This window comes from Necator americanus, chromosome I (assembly GCF_031761385.1).
Source record: "Necator americanus strain Aroian chromosome I, whole genome shotgun sequence".
NCBI lineage: Eukaryota > Metazoa > Nematoda > Chromadorea > Rhabditida > Ancylostomatidae > Necator > Necator americanus.
In genome coordinates this window covers 31,130,555-31,146,505 of record NC_087371.1, presented here as the reverse complement: position 1 = coordinate 31,146,505, position 15,951 = coordinate 31,130,555, and the positions used below count along the sequence as shown (strand labels likewise).

At 39.6% G+C, this 15,951-nt stretch overlaps 2 protein-coding genes across 5 annotated transcripts; one reads left to right on the top strand and one right to left on the bottom strand.

Annotated features, from left to right (window-relative positions):
• Nucleotides 1–323: 323 nt before the first annotated feature.
• RB195_007394 (uncharacterized protein) lies at nt 324–8,047 on the top strand (the record flags this gene model as incomplete). Of its 3 annotated transcripts, XM_064180994.1 has the most annotated exons (22): nt 324–383; nt 1,155–1,223; nt 1,286–1,354; nt 2,023–2,145; nt 2,210–2,348; nt 2,419–2,592; nt 3,373–3,452; nt 3,509–3,606; nt 3,661–3,754; nt 3,833–4,007; nt 4,069–4,143; nt 4,207–4,343; nt 4,411–4,520; nt 4,608–4,737; nt 5,690–5,818; nt 5,878–5,964; nt 6,025–6,122; nt 6,181–6,352; nt 6,413–6,494; nt 6,924–7,078; nt 7,661–7,787; nt 7,845–8,047. In XM_064180994.1, the coding sequence occupies 22 exons, from the start codon at nt 324–326 to the stop codon at nt 8,045–8,047; spliced, it is 2,586 nt and encodes an 861-aa protein (XP_064037820.1). The 3 variants fall into 3 exon arrangements, with proteins under 3 accessions (XP_064037820.1, XP_013295132.2, XP_064037821.1); XM_013439678.2 differs by lacking the exons at nt 6,924–7,078; nt 7,661–7,787; nt 7,845–8,047 and having other exon boundaries at nt 6,413–6,499; XM_064180993.1 differs by lacking the exons at nt 324–383; nt 1,155–1,223; nt 1,286–1,354; ... (14 more) ...; nt 6,181–6,352; nt 6,413–6,494 and having other exon boundaries at nt 6,935–7,078.
• An 825-nt stretch (nt 8,048–8,872) lies between these two features.
• On the bottom strand, nt 8,873–15,111 carry RB195_007393 (uncharacterized protein; the record flags this gene model as incomplete). Of its 2 annotated transcripts, XM_064180992.1 has the most annotated exons (18): nt 8,873–8,984; nt 9,041–9,171; nt 9,225–9,426; nt 9,636–9,776; nt 9,837–9,980; nt 10,225–10,311; nt 10,366–10,468; nt 10,529–10,622; nt 10,750–10,866; nt 10,940–11,005; nt 11,082–11,177; nt 11,723–11,854; nt 11,922–12,064; nt 13,560–13,653; nt 14,662–14,748; nt 14,850–14,911; nt 14,971–15,014; nt 15,095–15,111. In XM_064180992.1, the coding sequence occupies 18 exons, from the start codon at nt 15,109–15,111 to the stop codon at nt 8,873–8,875; spliced, it is 1,872 nt and encodes a 623-aa protein (XP_064037818.1). The 2 variants fall into 2 exon arrangements, with proteins under 2 accessions (XP_064037818.1, XP_064037819.1); XM_064180991.1 differs by lacking the exons at nt 14,971–15,014; nt 15,095–15,111 and having other exon boundaries at nt 14,850–14,939.
• Between the last annotated feature and the right edge of the window lie 840 nt (nt 15,112–15,951).

The window sequence follows — 15,951 nt, the reverse complement described above, 5'->3', positions numbered from 1 at the left end:
GAAAGAGATCCCTATCGAAGATAAAATAACCAAATTGTGAATTCAATCGGAGGAAAGTGTGATTCCAACACTCATACACGACTGTGTTCACGTTTTTTTATGGTGCACACTGGACGAGTTCTTCCCCGGAACATTGTTTATCTCGTCCATGGTTTGAGAATTCGAGCAGTTACATCATCATATGACATTGACATAGTTCATTCACGCTGCTTATTTTTCTGTGGATGAATAATTTTGGCATATATCCAGTTTGTTTCAGGTTCCTCCTCTCGAGTATGCCAGTTAAGGACTACGCTGAAATTTACTAGATTCACAGATTAGATATGTACTCCGCTCGTATTTTACCAGGTGCTTTTCGTATTTGTTTCAAAGGACCAGTTTCAGTGAGTTTTTGTTTCAAATGCTTTCATTTCTCCCAACAAGTGTTCACACTACTTACCTATATTAGTCACTAGATGCTACGTGAATGCTTTTGAGGACCCTTTTCTTTCACTTGTTCTTTAAGGAATAAATTACATTGAAAATAGCAAACTAACTGTTTGGGTGGGAGCAAAACTGTCAAATTCTCCTAAACTAAGTGGTAAGGGAAGAAATAGACAATTGGAGTAAACAGTTTTAGAAAAATGTATAGGTTAAGAGAGACTATCGAGCAAAATATTGGATTTGGCTTCTTCGTTAAAGGCATCAGTCCACGAATCTGAGGTGGTACGGATTTCAAGTGGAGTATTCGTATACGGGATAGTAGATTATGGAGAGGGGGGTGACTCCGTCCATTTCTCCCTAATTGCCGTAAAAAACGGCCCGGAAGATACGGCTTCGGGCGTTCTGGCGCACTATTTTCCACAAGGAGTTCGACGGGAGCGCGCCAGCCTTGTGCAGCGCCGCATCTTCCGGGCCGTTTTTTACGGCAATTAGGAAGAAATGGGCGGAATCACCTCCCTCTCCTTAGTCTACGATCCCGTATACGATTACTCCACCTGAAATCCGTACCACATCAGATTCGTGGGGTGATGCCTTTAAGCTGTTTCTGAGATTGACGCCCCTTTGTCCCATTCAGCCATGCTATAGAACACCTCTACAATCGTTTTTCTCCTCTTTTCCATATTCCTATTTGAAATGAGGAACTATCTATCCTAAAACAATTTTCCTTTCAGATACGACAAATATCCACTGTTGCGAAGTCGATAGAGTCACGTTTTCCACGGAGCTTGTTTAAGAATAGTGTTAGTTAACCTCGTTATGATATCCCAAGATAGTAGAGGATAATGTTATGAGTTTTTTTTAGAGAGGTGTTATAAAAGTAATCACAAGAACATGTTTTCATCCGGGTGCAAGTACGCTGGTGCCGATGCAGGTGATGATTTGGTTTTCTCACTTTTTTTTTACTAAATTTAATTTTGGGTTGATGAAGATAAAAAAGTGTGCTCTAGTCGGACCGCGGGGCTAACCTAGTCTCAAGTCGACTCAATTAAAGCGCAGCTGCTCGTGCAATTGCACCACAAATCAGAGCGTCCTAACCCCTCTATATCTGAAGCTGCTTCTCAGTAAGATCGTAAGATCTTTGTGATCATACATGCGATAGTCGGAGCCCGTGTTCCAACCCCCTTAATTTTTGGACGGTTGGGGAAGGGGCCTTCATCACTGGAGCTGCATCACATCACATGAACTAAACCCCCTTCACCTGAGGTGGTGGTAATATTAACCAATTATTAAGCATACAAGTCATTGTAGCATTGCCACATAGTAATTACAAATGTAAGCAATATTCTTATATTTGTTTTCTCTGTTTGCTTATCTGGTTAATCTCACAGAGTGTTTCACTTTGGTTTTTTTTTTCAAATAGTATTTCCTCTTGCTTCGTTCGCTGATATACCAGCTTAGCTTAGATTACAGTTTTTAGTTTGGGAAAGTGACCGGGGCTCATATTCGTATTCCTTGGTACTTTTTTTATTCTTTATCCTCATTTTAAAGTGATTTTCGGTGCAAACATTCAATTCGTTGAACATTTCTGTTATTTTTCAGGCCAATGCTCAGCTCAGCGGATGGCAAGTTATTCGACATTTGATGGAGTTTGTTTGGCCTAAAGGAAATGGAGCAATTAAAAGAAGAGTGCTTGTTGCTCTTTGCCTCCTTGTCGGAGCTAAAGTTAGTCTCCAACTTATCCATTCGACTTTTTCGACATATTTGACGTCAATCACATTATATACAGCTAGCAAACGTTTCCGTGCCGTTTCTGTACCGTGACGTCATTAACTTTTATAACGAGAAGACGCCTACATTTTTACAACTCACATTTGACACAGTGCCAAATGCGTTACTGACAGTTGGGGTGTGCTTAATCATCGCATGTGAGTTAATTGTTTTCAAATATGTTCAAACTTATGTTCGTAAACGTTTTCTAAACTAGCAACTTTGCAGATGGGTTGGCGCGGGTTTCCTCGGCCTTGATGAATGAGCTGCGGAACGCCGTTTTCGCTAAAGTTGCCCAGAATTCTGTTAGGCAAATCGCCAGAAACATCTTTCTTCACTTGCACTCTCTTGACCTCTCGTTTCACTTAAACCGCCAGACCGGTGCACTTTCCAAAGCGATTGGTAAGTATTTTCCGGTAATTGTTATCGCTTTAATTGGTACAAATTTGATTTGAAGGTGTAGATCCTTCCAGTATAATCGAAAGTACAGAGGAAAGTTTTAAAAAGAAGGCTGAAATATTGCTTTGCTTTTTTAGTACTTTTTTGTCCTGATTCCCACCACGCTTATTTTAAATGTTTTTTAAATCTTCTTCTTTGTTGTTATGGCCATTATTACGGAGACAGTATAGTCGAGTCCAGACGACGTGAAACTGGCTTTAGTTGCGTAAGCAGCTGCCCTCGAGGCGATGCCGTGGAGCGTAGCGGTCAGGATCGAGGGAGACCCTTGGTAGCACTTCTCATCACCGCAGTTAGCGATGGTCCCTCCCTGATCCTGACCACTTGTTTCACCGCCCCGCTTACGCAATTGCGCTGAGCTTCTTGATGTTTTGACCCGACTGTACCTTCAATTACAAGCTTTCAATAAAATACCCGTCTGAGCACGTTTGTTACTAGAAATAAGTAGAAGAGTCTTTTGAAGGTTTTGAAGCAATGTCGACAACTCCGGTTTTGAAGAGTTTCAAAGTAGTTTTTAGTGACGCTGTTTTCTACATATGCTTATATTGTGCATGGAATATGAAAATGTCTCAAAAATTTAGGCTCTAGTCTTACTTCTGTCTCTCATCTTCAAAATCCAAATGCACTTTTAAGTGTTTCCATATCTCAGACATCAATTTAGCAGTTTTCTGTTGCGCTTGACTTTTTTTCTGTTTTTGATTCAACGAAACGATACATGCTTTACAGACCGTGGAACAAGAGGTATGAGTTTTGTACTGTCATCGTTGGTGTTTAACATCATTCCTACTGCTGTAGAGATTGCAATGGTGGGAAGTTTCTCCTACTTTGTCTACTTTGATTACTTCATGGAGCATTTCCCTAGGTATCAGCAATTTTTTGCGGATCGCTGGGTGCGGAATTCGCTTATATGACCTTGGGTAGTGTTGGAATGTATGCAACAGCAACCTTGGCAATCACACAGTACGTTGTTTGAATTCATGTTACTACTTCTTTTTGCCATTTTTTCCTTTACAGATGGCGTACTAAGTTTCGTCATGAGATGAATCAGGCAGACAATGACGCTGGCAATAAAGCAATTGACTCGCTTATCAATTATGAAACGGTGAAGGTGCTGTCTTTGTTCCTTTTTCTGTAATGAGTATCTGCAATGCATGTAGATTCTTATTATAAATTCATGCTTTTCCAGTTCTTCAATAATGAGAAATTTGAAGCTGACCGCTATGATTTTTTCCTAAAGAAATTCGAGCATGCTTCGCTGAAAACAACTTCATCTCTCGCTCTTCTAAACTTCACCCAGAACGCCATATTCTCCGCCGGTCTTATTGGAGTAATGTATCTAGCAGCGCACAAGATTTCTAGTGGTAAGTTAGATTTTTACTTCTGCTTCGTATCGGGCATCCCAGTTGACCTACAATTTTTCAGGTGAAGCCACTGTTGGTGACCTTGTCCTTGCGAATACGCTGCTTTTTCAACTTTCGATACCATTAAACTTCCTTGGTACATTGGAAATTACTTTTCTTTTCCTATCCTTCCTTACTGAGTGTATTTATTTTTTTCAAGGATCTGTTTATCGTGAAGTTCGACAAGGTCTCGTAGACATGAACACCATGTTTTCGCTTCTCACGTTGAAGTCAAAAATTAATGAACGACCCAATGCCAAAGATTTAGTCGTAAAAGGAAACGACATCACCATCAGTGTAAGTGAAAATTTTGCTTTTTTTGTTATAAGTTCATATTAGTTTTAATCTGTTGGATTCTTTCTAGATAGAAAATATACACTTTGGATACTTGCCAGAAAAGCCAATTCTAAACGGGTTAACAATGATAATTCCAGCTGGGAAAAAGGTTGCAGTGGTCGGAGGGTCTGGATCAGGGTAAAGTAAAGCCTCTTTGCGTTTGTGTCCGTTACGTGAAGATGTGTTGTAGAAATGGCTTCCATAACTTAAACATTCCCACTGCAGAAAATCAACACTTGTCCGTTTGCTCTACCGATTATATGATGCGGATAGTGGCCTCATCCGTATTAATGGAACTGATATCCACGACCTAACCCTGAATTCTCTCAGAAAAACGATATCAGTCGTACCACAGGTGAATATAATTTGTATAGCTTTGCTGCATTTTATGCAAATAATGTGATCTGTCCGTTATTTTTTCGTTTTCTTTTTAAATCAGACTTCTTGAATAAGTTCATTCAGAATAGATGTTTTTGGTAGAAATTCTGGTCAGATTTGTTAATCCTTTCTTCTTTGCTTTTTTTTGGTTTCCTTCCTTATTGTTGTTTTTACGTTTGTCATGTTATTTTAGACCTTGTTCATACAGTTGGGTCAAAATGACCTGAAGCTTGGTGTATTGCGCAAACGGTTGCTCTAGAGATGGGATCTTCGGTTGTTCTAATCGCATTGGTAGACGAGCACTAACACGTCGCTTTGATTGCAACCGTTTACGCAATTGCGCCAGAATTCAGTTCGTTTTGACCTTCCGTCTTTTCGCGGTCGCAATTTTGGGTTTTAGTTGATTTCTTTCAAAAAGAACGCATTTTTGAGCATCAGAGATGATCAGAAAGGACAAAGGATAAAGTGCACACCATTGATCAATTCCTACGGAGTTGCCCTTGTGCATTCGACTTTAATTCAGTGTCGTTTGAAGTTTATGAACGCTAGAGTTTTTGTAGTCTTACAATGACTTGCGGCGGCGAGCCGATGTGCCATCGATCATTTTCCCCCGGAGATACTTCCCACGAATAGCAGATTTGTGGTGACGGTTATGTATAACTTTAAACAGAGTCAAGCTTACGTTGGGATTTTCCCAGCAGGGTGGTGCTTAGTTCTACCATTTGTGTCCTATCTAAATTTCAAAAAAAAAAAAAAACCGAAAACTGAGGGGGGGGAGTAGTTCGAATACTACTTCGAACATTTTCTAAAGCAAAGCCAATATTCACAGAGCAATTCTTGGATTCTGCGTCCTCCTTTTCATCGCTTTTTTCACTAACCATGAGAACTTAGCTATCGCTCCACACACTGGCTTATATACACTGTTACAGGATTCTGTGCTTTTCCATGATACAATCTTCTACAACCTTGCTTATGGCAATCCAGCAGCAAGTCGCAGTGAAGTTATGGATGCTTCTAGATTAGCCGATCTTCACTATTCAGTAGAAAGAATGCCAGAGGTAAAGACCAGTTTTTGTACTAAATCATTTCACCAGCCATTCCATGACAAGAGGTTTAGGGTTACGACACCATCGTAGGTGAACGCGGCTTGAAATTGTCTGGAGGAGAAAAACAACGTGTTGCTATCGCTCGAGCAATCCTTAAGGTCTGTATTTGGTAGCTTTCCTCCACAATCAGATAGCTTTTATATACGATTTTCTTTAAGAATTCTCCGTTAATTGTTTACGATGAAGCGACCTCTTCTTTGGATGCAATAACAGAAGCCAACATCATGCGTGCTTTAAAAGAAGCTGTGCAACAAAGGTTGTTACTTTTTAGCAGACTACTATTATCTCGATGTTAATTTCCATAGTTTATACAGGACTTCCTTATTCATTGCACATCGTCTTGCTACTATTGTGGACGCAGACATAATTTATGTTCTGGACCATGGTCGCGTTGTAGAGAGCGGTTCACATGCACAATTAATTGCCAAAGGAGGACTTTATGCTCAACTCTGGAGCAGTCAAAATCGTCTGGGAACGGCTGTGCCGGTAATTTTCACACGACTAGCTCCATTATCTTTCATTTTGCTCTGTCCTTCTTTTTTCCAGCCAAAAGAAGAAAAGAAGCATGACGACGTACAAATACTTGAGTTGGATCTCGACAAATGCTGTGGCAGTTCAAACTGTAATCGTTAACATGTAGGAAATGTTCGTTTTAATTCCGAGAGAAGTGACATTTTTGTGTATTTGTTATTGTTGATTTTGCGGTTCAGATTAGTAGTTGCCAGGGTAAGAGTCAGCACGTTTAGTTGTCTCTCATTTTTGCCGATGTCTGTTCACTCCTTCCTTCTTGCTTTATGCCAATGTTTTGTTTGAAAGCAACGTATTTCCAATTCTTCGCAGATGATTGTCTTCCCAGAGTATATTTCAACTTAGTACATTTATAGAGTGTTCACTTAACCGAGTGATAAAGAGAGCTCATATCGATTGTCGATTAGATTGTTTAGACCGTATGAATGATGAAGCTGTTTTGTTTTTACTTAACCGTTGCTCTGCGGTTTTGATATCTCCGGCTGTTTACTTGTCGTCGTAATTGATTTGTGTGAATTTTTTTTTTCAGAAGCAGAATTGATGTCAGGCTGTTTCGATCAAATCAGCTGCAACTGCAGCCTTGATTTGGACGGAAAAAGAAACGCTATTGCATCAGTTACTGCAGCTGCACTTTTCTCAGTAGCATGGTGGCTTATGATTGACACTTCGGCGGTTTATGGGAAGGTATTTCTTATGCTCTTTTCAGGTGGTCAATTGAAAAAAAAACATTAATCTTCCTAAATTTGTGGTTATAAGTGTATTTATGCGTACTGTAGTGTACTTAAGAGCAACTGGGGGAATTTCCGATGTTGTTTTCTTTGCACTAGTAGATAAGTAACGATAAACACCAGCTGTAGTTTTCGATAGTGGCAGCCGAAATGCAAAGCTTTTGTGCAAAGTACAAATCTTGCAATAACAAACCTAGCTGTACGAGATGAAAGCGCTGTTGTAAAGAGTTGTTCCATTGAATAATCGCACAGCTAATCCACTTTACACACTTTTCTCCATCATTTCCGTGACTGAAATAGCATGGCTCATCGGGGAAATTGAGGTCTCTTGTTCCTGAGTTTGTAATTGATGTTTCGGATCTTTACTGCCATAGTTCAAAAATAGGTGCTTGACACAGCCTAGTAATGGAAAGATGCCAACATCGAAAATTTCTGCGAAGCTGATCTTAAGAGTACATCGGCAATGGTTTTGTTCGAAAACCTGATAGAAATGAAAGAGCTCGTTATATGTGTCTCTGCATAATCTGTTTGGGTTAAGGCTGACTGGAACAACGTGTACTACATAATCACTGTAGGTAGTACTGTAGCAATGTTCATGGTTAATGCTGTGTCGAACAGTCAGGTGCGTGGTGAAAGTCTCCACGAAGGACTGCTGGGCACTAAAGGTATGTAGTTCTATCATGTTAACAATGGCTGGTTCCTTTCTCAACTCGTTTTTTAAGGGTCGCGTCTATGGCTGATGGCAGCGTTTGTGTTATCGTTTGCATCTTTAGTCGCTGCTACCTGGATCCTCTTCAGTGACTATGTTCTTCTGACTGGCGATCACCCTGTATGGCCGGGTGTTGCACTTTTTCTCACAAATTTCATAATATTTGCTTCTTCATGTGTATACAAATTCGGTCGTACTGAAGAAATGTGGGGATGAACGTCTGCAATGTTCACTTTATATTTATTTCCACAACTCGAGTTTTCAATTGGCCATTCCTCATCCATCATGTATTTTACTTGTTTTTTTTTATTTGTGCGTTCGTGTAATTTGTAGAAAGATATTTCCATAGTACTCATTTCTGTTTTGGTAGAGGCCTTATCTTTGCCTGAGTAGTGTGGTCGCAAAATAACACTGGAATAGTATTATTATTCTGCAGGGCATAGCGTGGGCTGTAACAATTCATAACGTCCGAAAGCCGTTGCAGGTACAGATGACTACTTAGTTTTGTGATCTGATCGCCAAATAGATGAGTAGCAGTGATCGTTGGTATTCCGAGGAACCAATGTTGCAAATAAGTTTTTTTTTTCTTGTGCATGTCAAGAGAACCCTCACCTGAAGTGTTGGCCCTTCCCGTCTTCTCTCGTCTTTTTTTTTTTTTTGGAATACTCGGGAACGGTGTGTGGTGAACGATTAAGAGACTTTTACATTGCGAACAAATGAAGTAGATGTGGAATATGAAAGTGTTAGTCTAAGTTAGCCTCATTTGATATCATCCACTGGACATTTGTCTTTTCATCAAGAGAATCAAAATCACGTAGAGTTGTGCAAGTCATGGATGAGATCTCACGCGTGAAAATCGTATTACATGTCACATATTACATTTCATTTCGATACATCATAAACAAAACAGTAAATAGAATTGTGATGAAGAAAAAAATGAAGCAAGTGTCAACGTATTTCTCACAAGGCTAGAATATTAATATTTGGCACGAAGTTCGTTAATGATGCAATGTAATGTACAACTCCCCTTCGTCTTAAGTTTCAACAAAGATCCGAGGGAAAATGCTGCCGACTAAATGTACCGTCCGCATCGTATACCGGTTGTTGAGGTTGATAGGGCATTCGTATTACTCCAACACCGCCACCAAGACGGCTGAAAAATCCTTTGTTTTCTTAGTGCAAAAGTCGATCGAGGATATGATTACGTACCGGTAGTTCATGCAACCATGATGTCTCCATTGATTTGCTTCTGGGTCGAAAACCTCGGCAGTTTTCAAATAGGTTGTGCCGTCAAATCCACCAACGGCGTACATACGTTCATTTACAACGGCGAGCCCAACCTATAAAAACCAATACAGGGAAAGTGAACTACTGTACATTCAATTCCACCCACCCCTGACCGCCTATTGTTCATAGCCACAACTGCAGTCCACTCATTTGTCACCGGATTATATTTCTCGGCAGAGCTCAGTTCACAGGAATCATCTCGACCTCCTACTGCGTACAAAAGACCGTCAAAAACTGCAGAACCTAGGTGTTTTCTTCTTGTCGACATTGGTCGTACCACATCCCACTTTCCAACACGTGGATCAAGCCTGGAAGTTGTAGTCACTCTCAGCAAAATTTACTACTTACTATCACTTCATATTGCATTGGTCGAAATTTTGCTCTTCTGCTGCTGCAGCTAAGGCAAAAATTCGATAGTATTCTCAGCAACACTCATTTGAGTAGTTACAATAGACATCACTCCATCAGTTAACCATTCCAGTTTCAAACAAGTAACAAGTACACGAAGATTACTTGCCGTTCCACTGTATTTAGAGGAGACTGGCCATCTGATCCTCCTACCGCATACAGACATCCATTCAGCACAGAAACAGATACTCCTAATCGGCGAGTTCCCATAGGTGCTACACAGGTCCATTCATTCCGTCGAGCATCATAACTGCAGAGTATTCTAACTAGATGGGAACTAGATTATTCACATAAATAGATATAGCTGTACCGTTCAACAACGTCAAGGCAATTGATACCGTCCTGGCCTCCGACAGCGTACAGAAAACCATCGAGAACAGCGACACCAACTGATGTCCGACATGTTGACGTTGGAGCAACATCACATGACCACTGATTGGTTGCAGGGTCGAATCTGTATGACAGAAAATATGAACATCTGCAGACGGCAAAGGTATACACAACAGATGGAGGCAAAAACAACACTTTTGAAGTAAGAGTCTTATAGAATCACATCAGTACAATTTCGATGAAACCCCAAATTTAACGAAAGTGCTAACAAGTCCGCACCAACAATGCTTCGGCAACAAATCACTTTTAAAGCGCCTTTCCGTCGTTGTAATTTCATAATTACCTCATATTGTATGCTAGAAACGTACCGCTCAATACTGTTCAAGTAAGTTTGTCCATCATGGCCACCAACAGCATATAACAAATTGTCCACCACGGCAACGCCTACACCACATCTACAAAAATGACGGAATTAAAATGCACGACATGTTCCTCTGGAATCGCCGTACCTTCGCTTACTCATTGGAGCCACACACTGCCATACAGGAATTGCTTTTCCGGGATCAAGACGCTCTACCGAGGCTATGGCATCTCCACTGCACCATCCGCCCACTTAAATGCAAGACACCACTTTCGTGTTCACCGTTTCATGGGGAAAACAAGCAAACACACCAGCATACAGCACTTCTCCAAATTTGATAGGTTTTCTTGGTCGAGTCCGAGGCCCTTGCATGTTTGCCCGTTCCAGTGGTAAAAGCAAGTAGTTCTAAATAAAAAAAAGATGAAAAATAGGAAAACATACCATTACATTCAATATGGATACAAAAAAAAAATAGAAAAGAAAATAGAAAGAACCATAAATATGTGAATGTATTAAAAGTGTTCTGCCAAACCTTCGCTTCGTCCACAAGATCACGGCATGCAGCATCAGCTTTTACCAATGCATCTTCACTAACGGTGCTAACGAGAAATTTCGGATGACATAACGGAAGCCGCACATGTTCCAGCAACTAAACTGAGATGTCGTGGTTTGAAAAAAAAAATAAATAGTAGAAATAAGAAAGGAAAACACTCAAAGAACACCTTAGATAGATACTGCTTTCGCGACGATAAGTCAAATCGAACCCATTGCACTACAGCAGCAAAGACCTGGACAATAAGTATATCTAGTAACGAACAGAACTAGCGCAAACAAAACGCATTGAAAGTGTGATTAAAAACCTACCTGTTCCTCTGAACGGACATGAAGTTCTTCACTTGAGATAAGATCCACCAATTGATTCACCGGCAGAAGATGAAACTCTTCAGTTCCAACAACATCCTACAGAAATTGTTACTCACATTTCTTCAAAGAGATTCGCGTGAAAGTTGATATCCCCCACAATTAGTTCTTAGTGGCTTCATGATAGGTTTGAAGTTTTCTATGATTTTATTCTTTAAAAGTTTAATTGTTTTCTTTCAAATTTTTCTTCTTGGTGGTTTTTTGGAATGGTTATTCTCGGAGGCAAGATGCGATGAATGGAATGTCCGCAGGTTTCTTTTGTTTCTACAGTTTTTGTAGATCAAGAATGAATGTAAAACGAGAGGAATTTTCCAAACCATCACAATAACAAAGGAGAATGAAATTTATGACCTCTTGGAGGCCAAGTGCCGAACGATTCAGCTACGTTACAAAAAAGATTTCTCTCATAGTATATTCTTTTACTGAAGAAAAAAAAACCTGCACATGACTTTGGAAAACAAAAGGTTTAATTTTTAGTTAACTTTAGTAATTCTGATCGAGCAAAAATCACTGGTGCAAAAAAAAAACAGACGGAATGTAAATGTGTGAGAGGTCCACTTAATATCAATTAAGAAATGGATCACCTGAAAATTATGCAAAGTGTACTTGTCTGCACTTCGTAGTAGTTCTCGACATGCATGAGTATCTGCAAAGGCCCGAATGCCTAAGCAGTTAGATGGATCTAATTGTTTTTTCAGGAACTCGCAGCACACTTCCTGAATCATAATCATGCTCTTCTGGAAAGATAACCCTGACAAAAAAAAAAACAATAAAAATCTGCACCTGCACTTCGTTCAATTGTAGTAGACATGCGGCCGGAAGGATGCTTTGAACGTTAACATCTGTGATTTTTATTTCACCAGAGTAACAAAAATTGACTAGTGCATCCAACGTGTGAGCATCCATGTCGACCATTTCAATCTCCTCTGCAACGAATTGTAGGAAATCGGCCATGCTTTACCTCTTCATTTTGAGTATTTCGGGACAAGAAATGCCAACACAGTGTCTTACCCTCTTTGATACCCATCTGCGCTCTGGGACCTTTCTTTTATGTTTCCTATGCATAAGCATAAATAAATTTCAAGAAGAAAAAAAAACCAAAAATCTTTAGGGACTCGGAAAATTTCTTGCAGTAAAAAGGACAATTAAAGTAATTTACTTATTGCCGTACTGCAACCAGCCCAACAGATGCTGTTTTCCTTCTGAACGGGCTTAATACTAGAGATCTAAGGCATCCAATCAGCATTGCGCAAAAGTCCAACAAGAGTGCTTTTCGAAAATGTTCCATAGAATCTTTTGATGAAGATAATACTAGCTACAGCTCCTTCCTCATGATTTTATTCAGCCTCAGCACAACCAAACATCCAGAGAAATACTGAGAGGAAAGTAACATTCGCTCAATTAAGAATTTTAGGGCGAAATTCTAATAATTGATGGAAGTAATACAATTGACTTAAATAATCTAATATGATTCATTTCAACTCTACTTGTTTCTTTGCTCGTTCCTCTTTTCTTATGACAGATCATCTCACAATCAAAATTCACTTGATTTCAGCTCCATCAAGCTAGGCTAATAGGTTGCCAATTGAACAAAGCGGAACATTCTCTACACCTTTTGCATTCTGCACTTATTCGAAAAGTTAGAACCACCGAAGGTGATCTTCAGATTTCTGTTGTGGATGGAGGGCACCGAATGAGCCACAATAAGCTTAGAAAAGAACAAAAGACATAATGAGAACCAGTACGCGTAAAGCATAAAAAACCTCTGGCAGGGGGTAAAGAACGCTGGAAATGAGAGTAGGAACAACAACGGAAAACAAAGTATTGATAAATTTGCAACAGTTTTTCATCTCGAAAAAAAATTACAAAAACAATTCTCATTGAACCAGCCAAAATTGGTCGGTCGATGTTTGATCACGATCTTTAAATTCAAATTTCCCAGTTTTCAAGCACGAAAACAAACGACGAGCGGTATTTTCACGAAATGACTCCTTTTTCATAAACAGCACAAGTCTCAGCCTGGCAGTGGCCTTATCGTTAATGAGAAAATGAGATAAAAATTCAAATAGTAAACACTCATTTCAATTATCTAAAATATAAGAATTAAAAAAAAACTTCAAAAAAAAAATCAAAACTTCAGTTCTGTAAATCGAGAAATTCTCCATCAAAAAGTATATGACGTTCTGCCACTATTTTTATTTTTACGTGGGTTCCCAAGTTTGAAAAAAACAACCATGAATCATTTCCCAATCCAAAAATTCTAGTCACAGTCATAGTGAAATCTTTTTTTCCGCCGACATCATCGCTATCATTATCGATTGCTGTCCTTTCGATCGGAAGGGGGAATCAGCAAGCGCGTAATGCTTCTGGATTACACAACAGACTCCGTACGTTTGGTTTTTATTCCAAAAGAGAACTTACGTAAACGGCTTTCTGCCATTTCTCCCGTAAACATTGCCTTGAAATAGTTCGAGCATGCAGTCAAGACAAGTCGATGAGCATTGATTCGGGTTCCCTTGAAAATGAGTTATTACACTGAAGATCCGAAACAAATATACTGTAATAGGAGACCAGACTAAAACGCTAGAGAGAGTGTGAACACTGAATAATTGTATCAGGTTTTGCTGAATGATAACCGAAATAAAAACAGCATAACCGTTTCAGTCCACTGAGCTTTATTACGGTAGCTAAACTTAAGATTTACACTTACTAGACGTATCTTACAAGAAACAAGCTTGGAGTTACGAATGAGAATGAAGCGAATGGGACTCCTACATAATTAGCTTGTTTTCGGATCACAACTACCTAAGCTGTAGCGCAATTGCGTAGAAGGGCGCTCTTACGGTGGATCCTTCGCTAGTGGCAATTGGGCTGCGGAACTGAGCGAAAATCCCGTAAGAGACTGGTAATACGTCACATTCAGAAGGCAAAATAAAGTTATTTTTTGACAGTTAATATACTTATAATGTAATAACAACAAAGCCTGACTGTAGAGCAAAATAAGCGTTGCGGACGACCTTATCACTGGGCAATATAATAGATCGAAGCGAAATTGTTCTATGTGCTCCCTGTTGGGTTACGGTAGGTGTGCTGTAGAACAAACCCCTTGTGATTCCGTAGAAAGAGGTCGATTCGAGTGCAAATTAGTACCCACATTAGCTTTACATATGAGTAACTATCCTAACAACGCAAAAAACTGTTCTAGAAACATCCAAAACACTATTTTTAAAATATACGGACAACAATGTGCAAAGTAGTGTTGGTCTCGACCAGAATGCTAAACGATTACCATGCTAACATTATGCCAAGATATCATACTATTTCATGTCGAGTATATTAGATGGAATAGTTTCAATGTCCACATATTTAGTAAGAACGTATAAGTACAACCTGAATTTGGATTCATGCAAACAGTTCAATCAACCCATTTTCGCGCATATTGTCATCTGCCCATTCTGCGCCCGCTCTTCCGCATTGAATATCTACACAAACCTATTTTCACATTTATATAGTAGAATATTACCTTCACAACAAGTGCAACATCACAAAGCCGGGAATCGTCACGAAGTTCGGCAAGCTGTGAGAGTAACAAACGGCTGTGAGTTGAGCTCTGAAGTGAACTCCTCGCTTTAAAGCAAACAATGGAGAAAAGTAATTGTAATTTGGCCAGAACAAAGCAGAAACTAGAAAAGAATGCAAAGAAACAAATACCTTGTGGTACATTGGGACCGTCATCGTGGAAGAACTAACGGATGCTTGCGACGTCTTAGAGTCTAAAACTACGTCTCCGCCCGCATCCATGATGAAAACGGAGACATTAGGAGATCCATACCTCCACCATCATAAAAGAAGGAAAAACGGCGCTTCACATTAAAGCTAGAAAACCTACGGGCTACAATGTCCCGTGGTCGGTAATCCCAGGGCTACGCAGAAATTTTGCGTACGTTACAACCTACTTTACGTCTACAAACATTCTGTCGTTGCATTTTCTTGCCTTTGTCGCAGTGTTTGTCGTGGTGCTTCTTTCTATTATTTCTCCCAAAAGTTCTTAGCATCCTAAAGGAGTCTAGTAGCGTAGAAGTGGCCTGAAAATATAATTCCTTCCCATGCAATTGGAGTATATTAGTGTGTGGGTGGAGAGCATTCTTTCCCAGATGTGTATAAACTGAAAATAAGTGTCATTTTTCTGTTGTAGATGCTACATTTTTGAGGTGATTATTCTGCATTACGACGAATGGTAGGAATCGGAAAGGAAGTTTTCCATTGGAGTTTTGTGAAGAGATAGGAACACATTTTCTTAAATGGAGATTGAAATAGATTCGGTTCAAAATCACTTGAGCACATTTAAATCTTAGTGCAGAGATAGAATCCTCCTTAGCTCCTATCGGACACCAGAAATGAGTTAGGGTCTCACTGTGCCACTTCGAACGCAACGCCGATTACGCAGTTGTACTAGGCTTCGGGTTTTGTCCCGACTGTAAAGTGAATAGTGTTTTCGAACAGTGGGTCACTTTCATCCTCAAATATTCCATTAAAAATATACAGGTAAAATGCGGATCAAGTATTTGATTGCGTTTTCAAGAGGTCTTACTATTAATGCAACAATATGGGGGAAAAATGTAGTAAGTTAGAGCGTCGAGAAATAAGGGGCCACTCAGTAGCACCCTAGCTTAGTTTTTTTTTTCTCTTAGCAATTAGTAATTAGCAATCAGAAAATTTAGTTCGCATGTTATAGATCTTCTAAGACTAATGCTTAGACCTTAAGGGCACGATTGATTTAATTATTTACTTCGAGAAGTGCCACCGAGTGCCG